General features: G+C 37.8%; 1 protein-coding gene and 1 long non-coding RNA gene across 32 annotated transcripts in view; one reads left to right on the forward strand and one right to left on the reverse strand.

Annotated features, from left to right (window-relative positions):
* Dlg1 (discs large MAGUK scaffold protein 1) overlaps nucleotides 1-21,687 on the reverse strand; it is a 190,945-nt gene that overhangs the window by 14,543 nt on the left and 154,715 nt on the right. For 6 of the 31 annotated variants that reach the window (XM_063270299.1, XM_039088017.2, XM_039088006.2 and 3 more), the window contains 7 exons: nucleotides 16,422-16,491; nucleotides 12,177-12,276; nucleotides 4,546-4,587; nucleotides 3,726-3,761; nucleotides 2,234-2,284; nucleotides 1,267-1,368; nucleotides 770-942 (listed from right to left, as the gene is read on the reverse strand). In XM_063270299.1, coding sequence (XP_063126369.1) covers nucleotides 770-942; nucleotides 1,267-1,368; nucleotides 2,234-2,284; nucleotides 3,726-3,761; nucleotides 4,546-4,587; nucleotides 12,177-12,276; nucleotides 16,422-16,491 — 574 coding nt within the window. Of the gene's footprint in view, nucleotides 1-769; nucleotides 943-1,266; nucleotides 1,369-2,233; nucleotides 2,285-3,725; nucleotides 3,762-4,545; nucleotides 4,588-11,472; nucleotides 11,507-12,176; nucleotides 12,277-16,421; nucleotides 16,492-21,687 lie in introns of those variants that run through there. The other 25 variants (XM_039088014.2, XM_039088007.2, XM_063270302.1 and 22 more) reach the window with 11 other exon arrangements.
* The window catches only part of LOC134481091 (uncharacterized), an 84,790-nt gene continuing 75,421 nt past the window's right edge, over nucleotides 12,319-21,687 (forward strand). Inside the window, exon 1 of the long non-coding RNA XR_010056311.1 lies at nucleotides 12,319-13,667. This is a non-coding gene — a long non-coding RNA (uncharacterized LOC134481091). The remainder of the gene's footprint in view (nucleotides 13,668-21,687) is intronic.

Consider the following 21,687-nt stretch of genomic DNA (forward strand, 5'->3'; position numbering starts at 1 on the left):
CTTACATAGAATTTATAATTATGATACAAATTTCTAAAAAAATGTCTGTTGGGAATTCAGGGATGTCTGATATTTAAGTCGTATTTATTGGGACCTTGGTAAAATGTTAAGGCCTGGGTAACAGTTACCTGGCTAGCCTGCCATTATAAGGAAACTTTCTGCTATGTTTCTGCCATTATAGGAAACTTTCTAATGCCAAGATTGATTACATAGTCTGTTATGTTCTGTGACTTGGAAATCAGTCAGGACAGGAATCAGCAGAACGGTTTTGTACAGTTACCCACAAGAAGCTCGGACCTGAACCAACCACCCAGCAGCCCTTCCTGCACCTGTATATGAGCTTTTATGGTACTTGTCTTGATGAGCTGCCCCCGGGACGGACCTCTCTATAACAGAGACATCTGCACCAATATAAGAATCTATTTGGAACAAGACTTCCATTTTGAGTAGTGGTGAAGTAAAGTTTAAGTTCCAAGGATCTTCCTGGGATCTCTCTTTTCCTCAGGGACACGGTGACCTTAGCCAGGACAAGGCCTTAGGAAAACCATCCCCTGCTTTATGAATGCCCATAATCACCCCATTCTCAGACTTGACAAGCTGCTATTAGATGAACCTTTATAAGCCACCGAAAACCTAATATTTACTCAACTAAAGCAGTGGTGTTAATAAGCTATCAAGGCTATGTCAGCTGTATTATACTTTTTAATACAAATAAAGTTAAAAGCAGCCTTTATTAGAAACTCCACCTTGGGGGGGCTCCGGTGCTTACCTTCTCTGCTACTGCTCGCACAGATTGGACACTCGTTCCGTATAGATGGTTGTTATACTGGCCAGCTTCAATGAATTTATGCTCCTGGATATCTTTCTCCATCTGTTCTCTTGAAGTCACAAAATGGTAATCTCGTCCATCCACCTCATAGTCACGCTTTGGTCTAGTTGTATCTTCAATAAAAAAGAACTTGGGGAAGTGTTTAATATTTTTTTTTTTTTCGGAGCTGGGGACCGAACCCAGGGCCTTGCGCTTCCTAGGTAAGCGCTCTACCACTGAGCTAAATCCCCAGCCCCGTGTTTAATATTTAAAAACAGGATAAATACATCTTCTACTTAATTCCTTTGAAAAGGTTTAACATAATACTTTTAAATCTAAGAAAGAGAATATTGAGGAAGGAGAAATAATAAAACAATTAACTGTAATCTTTAAAGCAGTTACATTCACTTCTAGCAAACACAGTGACAGAAAATGTTAAATAGTTTTGGGTTACTCACGAGGGACACAGGATCCAAATTTGTCAGGAAATTCTGAGATTAAGTCATCATTTACTCTGTCTTTCATAGGTCCTAATATGATGACTGGTCGGGTATAATTAACTACAAAAGTAAACATATTAAGAAGAATAAACACTTTACAAGCAGTGTATTTCAGCAGAGAACAAAACCATTCTGAACTGTTATTTAGAATCTCTTCTTTATTCTTTCTCTATATCATGTTCTCAACTAAGTACTACTTTGTAAAAAAATCCTTATTAAAATCTTGGAAGTCAAGTTATACTTAGCATCTTAGACATTTTAATAGATTGCTAATACCTCATTATAACTAGAAAACAAAGTATATTGTATCGATGGTTTCTGAAGTTAAAAACAAGCAAGCAGAGCAAAGGAGACAAAAACAACTGGGCACAGGAAGGGATGTGATCGATGCCACTGTGATCTAGAATGAGCTGCCCCACAAGTGCAGTGGGTCATGCTGAAGGAGGGAGATCACTGGGAAGAGTCGGACCAGTGCTGTGGTGGGAGGGATGGAAAGGTAGACACAGGATCTTGGGACACAATACCAGTAAAACTCAGCCAACATAAAATGACTTGGTTCTAATATTCTACAGGTTTAATATTTATATAGAAATTTTCTACATACATAGTTAAAAACAGCATAATTCTGATGTAATATTTTTGCATTTAATAGTCTAATTTTTCAAACTAAGCATATTTATTTTTATTTTGCATTAATTTATTTATAATAATTAACTTTCCTGTGTGTGACATGGTGTGTGTGTGTGTGTGTGTAGGTCAGAGGATAACTTGTGGGAGTTGGTTCTCTCTTTTTACAATGTCATTTCTAGGGTCAGAACCGAGGTCATCAGGTTTGGCAGTAAGTACTCTTATCCACTGAGCCATCTCACTGGCCCTGAAATAGACCTTTTAATAAGGTGATAAAATATCAACAAACTTCACAAACCTTCTTGCTGATTCACCGGCTCATACGATAAAACATATTCTTCTTGACCACCTATTGGAAAGTTAAAGCAAGGAAGAAATCTGTAAAGAGAGCTAATGCCAATGCAACCTGCTCCACAAACTCATCTATTCCTCATGTGTAAGACATTAGGACTCATCTATTCTTCATGTGTAAGACATTAGGACTTTCCGAGAAATAAACATAGTACACAGAAGGTACTTATGTCAGAGATATCCCTGGCAAGACTTAGAACACAAGGGGAAACTATTAAACCATAAAGGTAAATTTAATATAAGACAAATATACTATTTTTCCATAAGTTAATGTTATTATGTGCTTATTTATACATCACCAAATCCATTAAAATCTTCACTTCTGGCTGGAGATTTAACTTACTAGCAAGCTGCCTGAGTTTGATCCCTAGTACTTTAAAAAACAAACAACAAATCTGTCTCCCAATGGCAAAAAACCAAACCAACAACCCCCCCCCTTCATTTAGGCTCGAAAAAACTTTACTATAAATGGCTGGATGTGGGGCTGCTTGCTTAACATTCCAGCACGTGAGTCTCAGGCAAGAGGACTGGCATTTTGAGGTTGGCCTGGACCATGTAGTGAGACTCTGCTTTAAAAAAAATAAAATAAAAAAATCAGAAAAACCTAGTAGGTTGCTGAAGATACTGTTTCTGTTCCAATTGAGTATATTTATTTAAAGCTGTATTTATTTACAATTTTGTTTTGATCACAAAAGCACTTCAGAAGTTAAAGCGTCTTAAGTTAAAGGAACTTTGGAAATATTATGAAAAAACAAACCATCAACATGAAAAGATCTGAAACTGTGCTTTGAACATGTACTACAGAAAAGGTTCTCTTTATCACGTGTGTAATAACTCTACTACCGTGGGGCTGGGAAGGTTCCTGCACATCCCTAAGCGAGCAGCTGTTGGTGCTGGGTCTGTAACCGTGGCACAGACAGCTGTCTTTGCTTCATGGGCTGCTTTGCCTGTCTGTCTGTTTTTGTTTTTTAAATCACTAATGTATCATGGTGGCTCAGGCCTTTAATCCTAGCACTTGGAAGGAGGTCGAGGCAGGTGGATCTCTGAGTTTGAGTCCAGCCTGCTCAATGGAGAACTCCAGGACAGCCAGGGCTACACACTTAGTGTCTCACAAAACAAACAAAACAAAACAAAACTACTGATAGAAATGTGGTTTACAAACTACAGAAACATGCAGCTGGAGACTCCACAACTGAGGAACATGCAGACGGTGAGAGGAGACAGTATATACTTTCATGACCTCTTTGTGTTCTAGGCCGCCACCCAACTATCTACAGTGGATTCTGGTTATAAGCAAATAAAATGCTGAAATGAAAGAAATTATCCCCCACTCTTCCTCACATAGCTATCATGTAGAGAAAATATCCAACAAATGAATGAGGATTAAAAGTATATATTGCCAACATGAAATATCTGGGACTTGTAACAGGATTATTAACCTTTTGAGCAGCCATATTCATCTGTAATCAAGATTACTTTCATTTTAGACAGCAGTAAAAAAAGTTAAGAAAACAGTTTTAATTTTTAAGTTGCTACAATTGGTATTCACATGCTCTTCCCTCTTTCCATGCCCTGTTCTGTACAGTTTAATTAATATCAAGAACATAACGCTAAGCATCAAGGGAATAAACTGTACTGCTTTTTGAGCAATGGTTGCATAGAATAAAAAGAAAATAAACTAATAATGATTTAGTGTTACTAAAAAAATATCCTTTCAGTGTTTATATTAGAAAACAAAATTACTAAAGAAAATAGGAAAATACAGTTTATTCCCCAACAAATATTTACTTTTTATAAGGTACACATGAATCCATATACTAAATATAGTATACAAAAATAAGTTGGTAAGTAGGTTTGTTTTAATTTAAACCTTGAAATTAACCTTTCCGTATGTGGAATTGGAGGACCCTTTAGCCAAAATGCTTACAGCAAAAATGTTTCAGATTTAGAGTTTTATGCATTTAAAAATATCTACACCGCCATCCCTGGCTGAAGAATGCTGAACTGAAAAATTTGAAATATTAAATGTTACAAGACCTGAAGCCTTTACATCATCATACTGTGGCTTAAACTTTGTTTGGGCTTTGGGTTAGAGATTCTCAGCCTTCGGTGATTACCCCTTTCAAGTCTATAATCTTACCTACCTCATCCTGGTTTAACACTTTTAGGAATCTGAGTCAATAGTTTTTAGAGTGTATCATTTAGGAAAAAGCTACTCCGTAATACTTAACAAAAGAACAAGTAGCATCAAACACTTACGGTAACTACTTTCGCTATCGCTGGCATTAGAAGTTACGTGCTCTGAAATTGAAGGAAAATGAAAAGAAAATAAAGAAAACAGTGTCATGAACTTAAAAGCTGATAAAAGCAAATTATCAAAATTAAACAAGATGGTATTATAAATGTTGACATATAAACCAAATATACCCACAGAATTTTTACAAAACATTTTAGATTTTCTATGAAAAAATTAATTTTTCAACTAAATTAACATGAATTGCCATGGGAAAATGCCTGTAGTAAAAGAAAATGCCTTTTGTTTCCAATATAGCTTATGAACAAAATTCTCAGCAAAAATCCAGGTAGAGTGTGGCACAGATACAATGTAATCTTGTATCATTCCAAACATACACATAAAATCTCCAAAGAGAAATAGAGTTGGTACCCAAGGGCTTCAATGCGCTTGCTTGCTTCCTGCTGGAAAAGGTGCTTTTGTGATTTACAAACTGGTCGGGTCTTACCAGAACATCTTTCCTCTCAGGCCTAGGTTTCAGAGGCCATCCAAAGCTCTGTAGATACAAACTGTCTCAAAAAAGTCATGACAAGGGAACCGGAGATGCTGAGTGAGGCTCCGTTCTAACAGGTCACAATTCCTTAGCAACTACCCTTTGACAACAAAGCAACTCCCCCAATACATATTAGTAAAAAGCTGCCTAACCTGGTCAAAAGTGGCCCCATTTCACTAACTTGATCATGAGAAACAGGCACTCACTCATCTCTCAATAATTATCTTCCTTGAATAAAAGAGCAAAAAATTTCATTCAGAAAAAAAGGAAAAAGGAAAACTTTCAAGGACAGAGGGAAACCCAATTTTCTAATGTTAGGGAGAAGGGAAGAACAACAACATTTCAGGGAGGAAGGTGTTGAGGCTAAGGTTGGTTGCGCCTGTTCTGGAAATCGACACCTCTGTTAGAAGGCAGAACAGACCTCATGAGAATGAGAAATAAACCGGAGATTCTCTAAAAACCACTGTGCATGTTCATGCGTGTGCGAGGCCAGTGGTCAGCAGCAAGTGTCTTCCGCCAGCTCCCCATCTTATTTCTGAGATGGTTTTCCACTAAGCCTGGAGCTCACTGACTGGGTAAGACCAGCCACGTCTGATGAGTTCCCCACTTTTACTCCTAAGGACTAGGGTTACTTCATCTCATTAGGCCTTCTTTGTTTTGTTTTTCCTTGTTTCCTCTTAAACATCAGGTCCCCATGTTTGTGAGAAAAACACTTTGTTTCCCAGCCTTAAGAATGCAGATGTCTCTTTAGTCACAGTTTACATTTTAAATAAAGCACTTACAACTTTTAAAACAGAATTAGGGGAGGGAAAGTTATTGCAAGTTACCTACCAAATGACCCCTCTCCCCCCATGTTCAAGGAACCCTAATAAAGTCAATGGGTTGTAAAAAGGGAACAAAAGACTATGAAAGAGAGACTTGTGGGAAGAAAAAAGGGTTCAGTGGGATCAGAGAAGATGATGGGGTGAAAATGTATATATGTAAAAAACTGCCAGGGAATAAAAGAGGAATTTGTAATGACTTTTTTTTTTTTTTACAATTTAAGAAACTTCAACAAAATAATTATATCTAAAAATTAGAAATAGAATTGACAAGCACATGTAAAAACAGGTAAAGTTTACATTAATCTTTTCCTTTTTCCACTTTTCTGTGTGCATATGCATGTTTTACATGTGTGTGGCTGTGTATGCATGTGGAGGCCCCAAGTGGATGCTCTTCTGCCTGTTCAGTGTGAGATCAGACCTACAGCACACTGACACTGCTGGTCCCTCTTGCTTGCCCTGGGGACCCTGTTTTTGCCTTTAGAGGTTGGAATTACAGGCAGGCTGCCATACCCACCCAACAGTTACATGGGTCCTGGGGTTCGAACCATGCTTCTTATAGTTGTGGGGGCAACTGCTTAACCACTGAGCTAGCTCTTCAGCCCCCTCCCAATTTTTTGTCATGTTAGTATAATACAATACAATCATTTGAAATTCCCAAATGCTATTCAGTTTAACTTATAAATTCCAATTCACCTGTTATTTAGACATTTCAGTTTGCTTTAACTGTTTTTACAACGTTACTTCTATAGGTCCTCATTTATATCACCTTTTACCTATCCTGTTTTGCAGTGAGAGACAGGAGTGATTACTGCTGAGCTGGTGACTGTGAAGTAAGGAATGAATACTGCAGGGTTTATGTTTACTGTCCTACCATTCAACACATCTGACACACCGCACAATAAAATGTTACTATTCTCTATTTTATATTTTACTTACTCACCTCAAGCTCTTTAAAACTGCCAAAAGGTACACTGTAACAAACTTCTGTGTTCTTCACATTTTCTGTATGTGGTTTCTCTATAATAAAGCCTTGCTACACTCAGAGGGTAGGGTGGGCCTCAGACTAGGATAGGCACTGGTACTGCTTGAGCTTACAAGAAAGGAAGGTAAAGTACCTCTCCTCTACTTTGGGGCTGGGGCTGGGGTACAGCTCCGTGGTACTGTGCTTGCTTAACTAAGTGCCTGGGTCCAAGCCCCAGCTCTGCCTGAATAAAAACAAAACAAAACCTTGAATACAATTATCAAAGGAAGCTAGACAGCTGGTACATAGATTCAAAAGGGTTTAAACCGGATGTCAAAGGGAAGGCAAGGATACGAAGCAGCCAGAGCCATCTACTGGGGTTAGGCATGTGGATAAAGACACTCTAGAAAATTATTTGCCAGAGCCACGATCCCTAGATATCCAAGGAAGGCTGGTTCCTGGACTCCGCTGAGGTGTGTTGAAGTGTGAGATGTGACTGTCCCTTCATGGAACTTGGAGGATTCGCATGTATTTCCTGCTCTCCAAGTTCTTTCCTTCCTAGATAGAGCCTCACGGAGTGCAGGCTGGCCTGTAACAGGCAGCCAAGTCTGTCCTTAAACGCCATCTCATGGAGCCTCTAAGGTCCTGAATGCTGTAGGTAGGCACAAAGCAGCCCCCATATATTTTGATCATTTTCTGCTTCTATAATACCCAATATAGTGCAAATGATGGTTATGCTGTGTTGTTCAGAGTATGAGAAGGGAATTAAAGCCAGCTCAGTGTGCCGCTGGAGGTTGTGAGGTGAGTATTGGTAAATAAAGTGTCTTGGAAAGCCCGAGAATCTGTGAAATGCAGACACTGCAGGAGATGCCATTACTTCATGTCTGTTCATTTACTGCAGTGCTTTGCAAATTCAAGTTTCTCCCTAAATATTTTCAATCTGCAGTTGGTTCAACTCATAGATATGGAGACCATGCACATGGAGAGACGACTCTGTAGAGCTCAACAAATACATATGCACGACCTACAAAGTTCTCCCCTTCCTATACATTCCCCAAAAGAAAGGCATATATCTGAATATCAAAAGACGGGCACAAGAGTATTCAAAACATTATTTCAAAGTGCCAAGCACATTTTGTTTGCATATCTGAAATGTTATTCATCCTTATTTGCTGTGTGTACTGTGAGCATTGTCTATACCTTGTGTGTGGGCCAGGCTGATCTCCTCAGGCCTGTGATGCTCTTGCTTCTTCTGTCTTCCCAGGGCTAGGTTACAGGCATGGGCCACCATGCCTGGTTCTTATTATGACTTGCAAATGCCCTATAATTCTATACGGATAAATTATATTTCACTAACCATTTCCAAATTAAGACACTCCAGAATGGCTTCAATCTCCCCCTTTTTTGCTTTTGCTTCTAAAGAATGATAAAATTTATCTCCATCTCCAATTATATCCTGAGGATAATCTCCTTGAAGTGGATTTAATGAGTCAAGAGAGAGATTTTTTTGAGAAAAGATGCATTAATTTATCGTTGTACTCACAGCGCATTAAAAAGTTACTCTACAGAATGCTTCCATCACGAATGTGTCTCCAGAAAAAGGTAAAACACATTACTTTGTATATGCTGACTACTGTGGAAACAGTATTCTTGAGTATACACACATGCTTGTTGTATCTACTTATGAGAATGGCTAGGGCTGCACTTGTGTCTTCTCCTAAAGGTTCAGAATTAAGGACCTGGCTCCAGCTTGGTGCAATCAGAAGTTAGTAGATACATCAGAAGTGCAGCCTAGGGGGCAGCTTTAGGTCACTGAAGGTGTGATCTTCAAGAGTACAGTAGGACCCTTGCCTTTTCCAGGCCTTTTCTGAACTTTCTGGCACTAATAGGTGAACATCTCATTGAACTACTCATTGTACAATGATATGCTGCCTCACCACAAGTCTTCCAAACAACAGGCCAAGGGATCACGGATGGAACTTATAAGCGGAGTAAAAATGAACATTTGTCTTTAAAGCTGACTATCGTAGGGTTCTGTTGTTGTTGTTGTCAGTATCAGAAAGGCAGCATACTTGTATTATCCCTTGTCCAGTTATCTAGTAGACAGTCGGTTTCTTACTGATCATAAGAAACATGTACTTGATGAAGATATATTCTTCCAGGTCTAGGGCTCTGTGTGAGGTACCTGATGCAAATTTAAGACCCCACATTGACCCTTACTCTAGGAACAAGTATTCTCTAAATCTTCTCTCTTTCCCATCGCCGCCTCCTCTTTCTCCTCTCTTTCCCACCTCTTGTATTTTTAAGATGCCTGGTGAACACAATTATTTCAAATGTAACCACATTTTACCTATCTTCTCAAACATTCCCTTCTGAGTAGGTATGCATATTTATTCTTTTTCCCCCCAAATCCTACATTGCCAATCCCAAGCAACTATTTGTAACACAAGTACAAGTGTGGCTTTGGCACTTGAGAGCTTTGCACAACTCTGTTTACATAAGAGGAAAGTAAACAGATACAAGAAACCTCTGTGGCTATATGGAGGAAGTTTTTGAGTTACTTTATACAATTGTAAAAACAGAAAACAAATGTTTTCAAACTGTGTTATCACTTTCCTTCTGAGCACCCGCCTACCTCTTACTGAGTTCTATCGCCTTTGGTCTGACTTTGAGTCAGCTTAGACACTAGGGAAGTGTCAGTAATGTCCTGCTGCACCCTTCTTCCAGAATTCCCTCTATCATAACAAGAAGCCCGCGATGCTTTATGTATCTGTCTTATGTGATAACCTCCTTCATACCCAGTTTTAGGATTCTACTGGTATTTTTCTGCTCCTTCAATATTTTCTGAATAAAACCTTGACCTTTAGGTTGCCAAGTTAATAAATTCTTTCAATTTCTGTCCTGTGAAATGAAGCAGGTACTCATAATTCAATGAGTTATACTGTGTAAAAAATTAAATCTTTACCCAAGTGACACTGCCTGATAACCTGTTATTTTTCATAAATTTTCCTTAAGGAAGTTTTCATTTCCAACTAGAGACACAGGGCAAGGTATAGTCATATATACCTGTAAAAATGGGATCCATAATTACATACAGCAGTGTCAATGAGATTCAAAGATTCCAAGTTGACTCATATAACCTTTAAAACATATCAACCTCAAGACAAACCCCAGAGCCCTGGTAATCTGTGGGGTATATTTTCTAGCTATTGAAGGTTTTCATTAATTTTTCCAAAATGTAAAACACTAAAAAGAAGGTACTGCTAGTGATAGGAATCTGTGGTTACTACCAATTGTATTTTTAATTAAAAAATTGCATACAATATATTTTGATCATGTTTTCCCCCTACTTCAAGGTCTCTCAGATCATTCCCATCTCCCTACCCACCCCACTAACAAAACACAAACATGAACGAGCACAGTCTGCCCAGAGCAGAGCGAGCACAGCCTGCCCGGTGGAGGTATGTTACACCAAGGCCACTCTCTTCAGCTTACTGCAGCCTATGGTGTTTAGATCAAAGTAAAAGTGTCTACCTAAAAAATGTAATATAATGTTTATTATTTAATGATATAATTCTTGGAAGGTTAACTAGCTAATTATCAATGAAACTACAAGAAAGTTTTCAAAATGCTTAATAAGTCAAATGAAATAAACAATTTAACAAAAAAATTTAGCCTGAATGTTTATTTCTACGAGTAGAGATCACCTAAATTAACTTAGTAATTTTTGATGACTTTTCAAACTTAAGCAATTAGAAAATATTCAAATTCAAAACAGCATGTCATAGCAAATCAGGCTGGCCTCGTACTCATCCTGTCAGGGATGGGGTCATGGCGCCTGCCGCCATGCTCAGCTCTTTCTCAGTTATTAAGAGTCTGTCTATGTATCAGAATCCACAAATCTTTATACGACGCTATCAGTTGAAAGTTGAGAACAGCAAAAACAGGAACAACAAATCCAAATCAATAACCTCTTGGCTGAGGGACACTTAATCAGTTAACTGTAGTGATTTAAACTTGTTTTTAAAAGGGAGACACAAAACTCCAGAGCTGTACATATCTATATTATATTAAGATGGACAGGTGATATTACTAAAAAAAACTTAAAAATTTGTACTTAAAAGAAATTTATACTAGAAAGTCTATACTTTTTTTTTTTAAAGATTTATTTATTTATTATATATAAGTACACTGTAGCTGTCTTCAGATACATCAGAAGAGGGCATCAGATCTCTTTACAGGTGGTTGTGAGCCACCATGTGGTTGCTGGGAATTGAACTCATGACCTCTGGAAGAGCAGTCAGGCGCTCTTAACCGCTAATCTCTCCAGCCCTAGAAAGTCTATACTTAAAAATTGTCTAGCAAAAGTAACTACCAGAAAAATTATGAAATTCAAAACATAACTGGGTTCTCAAGTGGCATTCTAAAAGCGGAACATGAGAAAACCAAACTGGTGTCACAGAAGTAAAAGTCCCAAGCTTGTTCTAACATGGAAAGCCTGAAAGCCATCTAAAGCACACACCTCCTCATGCCAGCAAGGCACTGCTGTGAACCTCAAAATGTCCCTGAATAGGTAGGAGGCTAAAAATAACTTGGGAGTATTTTGATCACTTACTCAGGCCTTTTGATCCCATGTCGTCAGGGATCTCCTGTAGAAAGTAGTCCCCAGAGAGCAAGCAATAAAAAGATAATCAAAGAAAATAGTTGTCAGTGATGCACAGAATTGGTGCTACAGCAAGAGACAGTTCCAAGACCATTACAGGTACACACAGCCTACAAAGCATGGCTGTAGACTTTTCAAAGTTGAGAATGAACTACCAACTATAAATGGTATCTACAAAAAGGATGAAAACTGGAGCTTAGGGGTTAATTAGAAAAGGAAGGCAAAATTTCAGGCCATTTTGATATTTTACAAGCAAACTTTACATTATCTATATTTAATGATGAAAAAAGATAAAATGGAGCGATTCCAGATGACTTAATAGTATCAGAAACTGGCAGTACTATGCCTACAAACCAGGCACCTTCATGTTCCTCAGACATATTCTTTAATGGGTAAATGTTAAGTGCTTTTATGAACCCTTACTTCAAGGAATCTATTTTATGTTATAAACAGATAAATATGTGGTTCAAGAAATCCTAGGTGCCAGAAAGTTAAGACTGGCATGCAAATTAATTTGTGTGTATTAAATTTCCCTGGTGAAGAGAATCAGTAACCTGTTGCAGCTCTTGAAACTGTCTCCATGGTAACAGCCAACTGCAGGGCAGTAGGTCCCTCTACATTCTATTATCAGTTGACCAATGAATCCACATACTTACGGTCAGCATCACTTGTTTCCTGCTCACTCTGGTCCTTGTTCTTGTAGAAGGGAAATTTTCGGGAAAAGAGGTTCTTTTTACGCTTGTCATTGAATGACTGCTGAAGAAGAGAAGGAGGGGCAAAACAAAGGGGTGTCTACTTCTGTGTGCACAAAGGCCCAGCCTAGCAGCTATGGAAGCTGACTCCTGGGACCACAGACTGCATGCAGTTTGCATGAATTTTATACTGCTCACATGAAAAATTAACTTCTAATTCTGTATAAGGTTTTATAATTCTATTATTTTGCAAATGGTAAATATTAAAATTGTAGAGCACATTCAGTTTTATCTTAAAGAATAAATGCTACTTGACAAAAATGTTAAAAAGGGTTGGGTTAATCAGATTACTATTATAGTATAAACCAAGTTAATATTTATTTATATGACTGTATTTTTCTAGGAAATTTCCAAGGTGGAGTACTAGATAGGTGATACCACCCTATTTTTCACGTTACACTGCTGCTCCATTATCTTTTACGTATATCAAGCAGCAATCTTGACTTTACTTTGTCCTAATTATACACTGTCTTTTATGCCTTTCTTTGTGGCTACAATGAATTAACACAATAGCTAATCTTAACAAAGCCAACCTAAATAATTATGAGGACGTTCCTAATTACAAGCGTTTCTTTTTTTTCAAGAGAAAAAGGTAAGTGCTGAACTCTGTGACATACACATGGAAAGACATTTGTGTGGTCACTGACTGGAGCTCGTGAGGCACAAAGGACAATGACACTTACTGCAGAGGAAGAGCCCCTGCGCAATTCTTTTGTTCTGGGCTTTCTGAGCGGAAATGACCTTAAAATCTGGAGTGGGGATATATGGAAGGCAGTGCTAGAGATGGCACCCGCTTCACCATTAAGCCAAGTCACTAGCCACAAAGACAGAAACTGTGCTTTGATTGTCCAAGTTGCTCTGTGCCAGAAGATGTTACATCAGCCCTTTACCATCCACCATTTACTTCTCAGGGCTTCAGTTCCTGCTGGTCAGTCTGGCTTGGAAATAGAGTGAACTATCTCAGAAACGAACAATTCCCAAGTTTTAAGCTGCATGATTTTTAAAAGCTTGATATGAGTATCATGATGAAATCTTATGCTACACTGGCTCCAACCTACCCAGGATGTGAATTGTCTTTCTGCCCAGTGCATCTACTTTGTACACCCTACTGACTCAGGAGTGACTGGGTAGCCATCTTTGTTATCAGACTGACTGTCTTGGTATCAATGCGTTTATGTTTAAGCAAACATCATTTTATTTAATGAACCCAAAGCACAAGGGTAGCAATAATGGCTATTCTATTCTTATAATCACTGTTACTATTAATTGCATGTGCTAATTTATAAATTACATTTGTCACAGACATGCATCTATAGGAGAAATGCAGCATATATGGGTTTTGTCCCAGCCATGGCTTCAGGAACCCACTACAGTCTTGAAATGTACTTTTCTCAGGTAAGTGGGCATTACTGTGTGTCACTGGAAGCACACGAACACCAGTCTGTACTGTATGTCCTTGTTTATAAACCATGCGGTGTGAACACTTAGGGAATTATTATAAGTGAAGTTTGATGAGTAAATTCATAAACCAAACAGATTATCTCAGAACATGAAGGTCTGGAGGAAGCAGAAGAGAGAACTCTGAAGAAGGGGTAAGGCTGTGCTGCAGAGGGGCAGGGCTGCACAAAGCCTGGGTCGGCAGTTACTTTAGAAGCTGTCAAGTGCACCATGGGATTAAAAATACCTGCCTGAAGGTTGGGGATTTAGCTCAGTGGTAGAGCACTTGTCTAGCAAACGCAAGGCCCTGGGTTCGGTCCCCAGCTCCGAAAAATAGAAGAAAGAAAAAAAAAAATACTTGCCTGAGTCTAAATTTTAGAAAGGAGAAAATTTAAGTTTTAGCTGGGAAAAAAGGTAATCTCTCTTTTTTGCATAAGAATCGCTGGCTTAAGCTTACAATTTTTTGATAGAATTGATTTCTATTTATTTTTGACAAAGGTTATTTATCTACCCTGTTTACTGGACATACAGTGGTCAGGGTCAGCTTCCTAGCACAACCAAAGAACATGAAGTTTAAAATGCTTTGATTACTGTTATCTTCCCAGTTAGCCAAAATGAGATATCTCAAGGACACTAATACAGGATAGAAAGATGTGTGTTAGTTTAGAAATGTATTAATTATACTAATTTAATATCACCCAGGTGGAAAACTTAGTAAAAGTGCAAATATAAGTAGCATAAGCAAACAGTTAAAAAAAAAGTGTATGGAAAATACAAACTGAAGAGCTTTTTAGAAAAACCTTTAGTTTTTCTGTATTTTCAATAAAAATTATTATCTTTAATTTTTTAGTATCATTAATGTCATGTTGTAAGAGTGCAATAAACACAAGAAATGATACAATGCCACAAATTCTATGTGTATTAAATGCTGAAAGCAGCATTTCGAAAATAGTCAAATGAGTGCTAAAAATGTTAATGAGGAGCTGAAATGTTAAAGGTCAGTATTGAAAAAAAGTCTGCAGATCGTCATGTAAGGAAAGGGAAGGAGGAAGGGAAAGTATTACGGAAAGAAATGCAGTTCTGTATCAATGGCAAGCGTATTTTTACCCCACTCAGTACCATGCAGACTTCTGGTGCTGTGTTAGAACACAGTGACTGTGTACAAAGTCGGTTACAGTCAACAAACAAAGACTAAGACTCAAATGTCGTTAATTAAGTTAACTTCTCACAGAATGAAAGGAAAGTTAAAACATGCATCCTTTTTTTACAATTCACTGATAGTTTACTATACTGACTTCTTTTTAAATACACATATAAAACAAGTACAGAAAACACTGTTATTTAATATCCTGAGTATTTACTTTGGATTTTTCTTCCAATAAGAATTTCTAATTTAAACATCACTTCAGATTATAAGGTGTAATTTTGATTCTGAATTTTATAGAAATTTATCATTTTCAAAAATTGAATTATATTAAATTCATCCAGACTTAATTTCTTTAGAGTACTAAAGCTTTAAGCACTAGATGCTTGGTGACATCTGATGTCCAGGGATGGTAGTATATAGGAAGTAACTGACTATAAATGTCTACTTCAAGTATAATGAAAAGCTTATAAAATCTGCTTTAGATAAAAAAAACCCCAAAGAGGGGTTGGGGATTTAGCTCAGCGGTAGAGCACTTGTCTAGCAAGCGCAAGGCCCTGGGTTCGGTCCCCAGCTCTGAAAAAAAAAAAGAAAAAAAAAAAAAACCCCAAAGATATAAACATTATGAAAACCATTTCAATACAGCGTGTGTAAAAGTTCTTTCTTCAGGCTCACTTAAGAACACTTCACTGCAGGAGGCTATGGGTAATGAGGAATTGTACAGTCGTCTACCTGAAACCTGTACTATCCTTCTGATCTATCAGCATGTTGTATTTTCACACATCCAAACAGATTTAAACTAAATGAAAAAAAAATAAACCTCTAAATATTTAAGAAATTTGATACATTTCCCCCACTATCTATACAACTTCTTTTGACTTTCTTTATTCCCTGTTTATAGCTTCATGTTGATCTTAATGTCAAAAATTGGATTCTAGTAAGAAATTTATAAAGGGGATACAGAACAAAGACCTTTCTACATGGCTTCACCTTTAACAACTTGTAAACTTACACTATGACTTAAATTAAAAAACATCCCCAACCCCACACATCCAACCAACCCTCTCTAATGACAGGGTCTTACTATGGAACCCCAATACCCTGAGATTCACTATGCAGTCAGGCTGGCCTCAAGCTCACAGAAATCTGTCTGCCTCTGTCTCCTAACTGCCATGTGCCACCACTCCAGGCAGGTAATAATAGTTAATTAATTAAACTAGCTGCCCCATAATACATGCAATTACAAGCAGGCTTGTTCCATTGCCTATCTGCTTCTCTGTGGCTTGGGATTGTAAGTGTACATTATCAACTCAACAAACACAGTTAAGTTACACCACTGAAAACTAAATTCATATCATTTATAAAAATAACATTGACCCAAAGTTACTAAGAATCTATCAAATGACATAATCTGAAAGGTCTGCAGAATAGGTACTTTGTAATTAGTGATGACACTATTCTAATCTGTGGCAAGAGCTGTTTATAGTTAATTATTATGTAAGTCTTCTCATTTTAACAATAGAGCCAAAATAAAAATTATGGAAATGTAAGAGATTTTGTATACTCACCCCTTTATCTCCTCTTGTTTTAGAATTGAATTTGACTGTTTTTAATCGGGCTCGTTCTTTCTTCTCAACTCTGTCAAAGTACAGAAGGTTATTGTCTTTGTTACTGGAGACTGAACTCTAAGCCATATATATATATATATATATGTGTGTGTGTGTGTGTGTGTGTGTGTGTGAGTATGTATGTATATAATATAATATAAGCCATATATATAAATATATATATAAACATATTTTTTAGCATCGAGTCCTGATTTCTAGAATTTTTTTTCTTTTGTTTATAATTTGGAGTTTTACTATGTGTCTAAGACTAATGTGAAAACTTTGATTCAAAACCTTACCTTAGTCTTCGGAGTAGCTGGCTGGAATTTATAGGTCTACATTACTATTCCTAGTTAAAATATTTTTCTCTTAAAGATTTTTGTGTGTACATGTATAGAAAGGACAATGTTAGGTGTCTTCCTCATTTGTTACCTATCATTAGAAAAATACATTTAATTGTATGTATGTATGTATGTATGTATGTATGTATGTATGTATGTATGTATGTATACGTATGCATTCATGCCTGCCTCCCTGCCTGTGTGTAAAAATGAACAAGTGTGTAGGTACCCAGGAAGGATAGAAAAGTTGGCTCCTCTGGGAACTAAAGTCACAAGCATACATGACGTAGATGTTGGGACCCAAACTTGACCCTCTGTAAGAGGCAACACATGCTTAACTATTGAGCCATCTCTTCAGCCTCTGTCCTACGTTTGTGAGGCAGGGCTTTCCACTGCATCTACAGTTTCCAGTTTGGACAAGCACACTCCAGAGAGCTTCCTGTCTCTGCTTCCCCCAGTGCTGGAATTCCTGGTATGCACTGTCCCGAACCTGACATTTTTATGTGGGCGTGACACTTGTGTGACACTTTACAGACCAAACCATCTCACCAGTCCTTAGTAAAGTCCAATACAATTAAGAGCCTTGCTTGACACCACTTATTCTAAAATTCCTTAAACTTGCAGATAAATGATATGACACTTTACTGTGAAGTAAGAAACCTCTGAAGATGTACCAAACCACAGCATACAAGTACACACTGACATGCACTCAGTTTCATAATTATACTAAAAACAGACATCATTTCTGACTTTAGTCAGTTTCCAGGGTTCGTTCTTTCTTTCTCTTTTCTTTCTTTCTTCTCCTTCCTTCCTTTCTTTTGTTTTTAAATACTACCTTAGCATAGAACACAAATGATGAAAATAAAGCTTGAGGAAGAAAGTAAATGTAGCAAAGTCAACAACTAGGATGTATATTGTATTATCCTGAAAAATTCTGCACCGTTCTGTAGCTCTGAAACATAGAACTATGTGGAAAAAAATTAAGTTAATGTCAATAATCTATATGTATAAAGATGTAATAGTCTACAAGTCAGAGTTGAAAAGTATTTTGGAAGGGAGACCACAGGTAACCTTCCTTATGTCTTTGAGGGTGAAAGGTAACTTTGGGAACAAGTTAACAGGTATCAGAAAGACTGAATCTTCTTGTATCTACATACTGAGCATGGAGGCCCATGCTCATAATCCCTAGATGCAAGAAGCCGAGGCAGGAAGATCATTGTGAGCTTGAGGTCAGTCTGTATGACAGAGTGAGTTCTACTTAGGTTGGACTACAGTCCTGTTTCTCAAAGAAACAATAAACAATAAAGGGTCACCTATTCAAACATGCAAATTAAAACCCCCCAACTCTATAGACACAGTGACATCAATCAGAATCCTGCAGATTTGGTTTCATATAAATTAAATTTTTTAAAAATCTTTAATTTTCAGCTTTTAAGTATGACAGCATACTCCAGAAAAACCTACCAGAACAGCCTATTAAAACTATATAGCGAATGTTTTATTGTGGATACAACAGAATCTTTTTTTTTAAAGATTTATTTATTATATAAGTACACTGTAGTTGTCTTCAGACACACCAGAAGGCATTGGATCCCATTACAGATGGTTGTGAGCCACCATGTGGCTGCTGGCAATTGAACTCAGGACCTCTGGAAGAGCAGTCAGTGCTCTTGACCACTGAGCCATCTCTCCAGCCCAACAGAATCTTAATACTCATAGATTAAAGCCCTATGTTCTTTGCTATTCCAGAAGAATACTTGGGGGTCTACAGTATGAGTAATTTGTTAACTTGTTCTAGTATTTACTGAGGGTACCACTAAATTAGAATTAATTAAATAAATATTTACCATTCAAAAATGGACTTTTTTAATCATTGTCTTATTCAGTAAATAAATAGTATTTGTAAATGCTACCTGAAATAAAATCAAGAAGTGTGAGAATTGTAATTTTTAATGGTATTAGATTTCTGGATAAAAGACAGTTAAGAAAATATAAATTTTAAAAATATTCAAGAAAAAAATAAAGGTGCCTGAATCTCCCCGAAGCTGGTGGTTATGAACTGTGTCTACAGCCGACCAGGACACTATGGAAGGATGCCATGCCTTTCTTTAGTGTGCAGAAAAGGCTGGGCATTAGCCTAGACGGTCATTTGATGAGCCCTCTCAGGGCCAAGCTTTTGAGAAACAGAGAGAACGTGCACGTGGAATTGGTGCTGGCTGGGGTCAAATGAGTGCAGTGTAAAGATGAAGATTTTGAAGATTTTGCGTGTGTGTATGTGGGCACAAAATGATGAAGAGTATGGGTGACATCAAGTGGCAGTGAGTTAATGGGAGGGAGGCTCCCCATCACACACCCACAGCTTTTGGTCAAGGGGAAACCCAGGCCCTAAGCAGAGCAGCTGAAGGCTGCATTTTATCTCTGTTTTCCACAGGAAAGACTGCTTAATGAAAGCTTCTTCATGTGTGTATAAACAAAAAACTACTCTCTTACATATAAATATGTAAATGCAAATGTGTTGTGTCTTCCTCTGTATTTTATGGTAGAAACATAATATTCTGTAGTATTATTTATAAACTGGAGGACGGATAGACACTTCAAGATGTATTCTCCTGTGTTCATTCTTTCCACCCAACTCAGCATGTTTCTCACTGGTTGAGAGCACATGTAAAGACTTTGTAGGGTGTAAGGCCCCAAAGGACAAATTTTAGAAGCTACAACTTTGATATTTAAGATGTGGGGTTCCTACTGAATTAAGAAGGCAGAGAGGAGTTTCTGAATTAAAGCATATGATATTCTAATACAGGAAAGAATGCCAAAGGCTGCACTCCTAAAATAAGATTTTCCATCAAACATATGCTTATACAACAGATGGGTCTTGCTAAGTATACAGCTCTAGCTAACGACAGCTATACCCCTTCAATCGTAATTACAAATCCTGGCGATACTTTTTTTTTTTTTTTTAAAGTTGATATATTAGACTTTAATAACATGAGTTGGGAAAGCACATAGTATACGGTAGTTGATAACACATACACACAAAATAATAGTCTTAAAAGTTTATTCCACTAGGTTTGTCAAACCTTTTTAAAGTTATTTTCTAACTATTCCTAATTTTCTAATAGTTTCAGAAGTCAACTGCGCACACTGAATAATCTCAGAAAATAATATAATTGGAAATTTTTCAATAATCAACAGTAAAACTACTGGTAATTTTAGGTTTATGTCCTAGCAGTGTTTGCTTCATAATTCAATAAAAGTTACATATATCTACCTTGTGCTGTTTTGTCTCCATGTTACATCTTACTTATACTTTATCTAAATCTACATTGTTTTACTATGTAAGCCACTATTTATCTTTCCACAAACATGGGCATCAAATACATTCTAGACTGTCTGGTTACCTCTGTGCCTGCCTTCAACATGCCTGCAGCACCAGCAACATATAGGTTAGATCCCTTACCAGACCCCCAACTCCCCTGCCATCTGAGTCCTCCTGGGCATACCCAGCTACCCTGAGCTACAGTCTGTACCTCTGAGTTCCACTGTCCAGTCCAAGGCTGCCCATCAGAGGCCTGCTATACCAGGATCATCCAGAGACAACCAGATGGTTAATGGCCAGCATAAGAACACAATCAACAAAAGCCAAGGCAATGTGGCACCTTCAGAGCCCAGCTGCCTACTACAGCGAAACCTGGATATCCTAATACAACTAAGCACAAGAAAATTACTTTAAATTCAATCTTATAAAGATGATAGATCCTGGCGATACTTTAACATTGTTCTTGGGCCTAAGTAGTAGTTGAGGGATAGAATGGGTGTGTAGCATGCACAACGCCTGGGAGCTTGATCCCTAATAATGTGAATAAAGTATTTCTATGTCTGTGCTACAGAAGAGAGACAGATGTGATTTTGGAGTATTTCGATTAGAAGAAGTATAAACCCAACTCGTGGATGAACCTGATGCTGGATGAAGTGAGCGGCTGTAGGAGCCTGGGCATCACATCTGCTGGTTACCTTGACATGTCAGGTGAATGAGATAAGAAAGACAGGGAGCATATTACAGGAGTCTCCTTTCTCCTCCTCCTCCCTTTAAAAAAAAAGAACCTAATTTTTACTTTCTTTGCAGCCCCAGGGATTGAACCCAGGCTTCATGCATGCTGGGTAATCAAACCTAGTCCTCTAGAAGAGCAGCCAGTGCTTGCTCTTTTAACTGCTGAGCCACCTCTCTAGCCCCTCAAAGACAATCCAGTGAGGGTATTTCCTAGTTGGATCTTTGATTACTTTTCTGTTTGTTTGAGACAGAGTCTCAGAATGTAGCCTAGACTGGCCTGGAACTCACAGAGTGTATATGTTACCTCACCAGACTTTCCATTGGTTACATTTAAATGTGACAGAATTAAATGGTAATGAATCACACCCTGGAAGACAGAGCATAGAGTCACTATTCAAGAAAAGGTATTAATTAATTTATTCAGCTTTCTTAACTTTAAGGCTCAGACAGAAAGACATATTGAGAATTCAATGTCAGCCTGTGATACACAACAACACTATGTCTCAGAAAACAAAGCTGAGGAGATGGCTTGGTGAGTAAACAAAGCGCTTAATGCATAACTCGGATCCTCAGAACTGCAATCCCTGCAGTGCTCCTGTGGTGATGTGGAGACAGGAGGATGTCTGAAAGCTCACAGGACTAGCTAGCCTGATAGAAGCAATGGTAAACAAGAGACCCTGCTGCAGACAAAGTGGAAGACAAGGACCGGCACATGTGTGCAATTCACATGCGTGTCTATACACACATGCACACACTCACCCCCTCTATATTTTAATTTGTTACACATATTTTGATATGTACAGGTAAAACAATTTATAAACCATGCTAATTAATT

The sequence above is a fragment of the Rattus norvegicus genome, chromosome 11, assembly GCF_036323735.1.
Source record: "Rattus norvegicus strain BN/NHsdMcwi chromosome 11, GRCr8, whole genome shotgun sequence".
In the NCBI taxonomy this organism is placed as follows: Eukaryota; Metazoa; Chordata; class Mammalia; order Rodentia; family Muridae; genus Rattus; species Rattus norvegicus.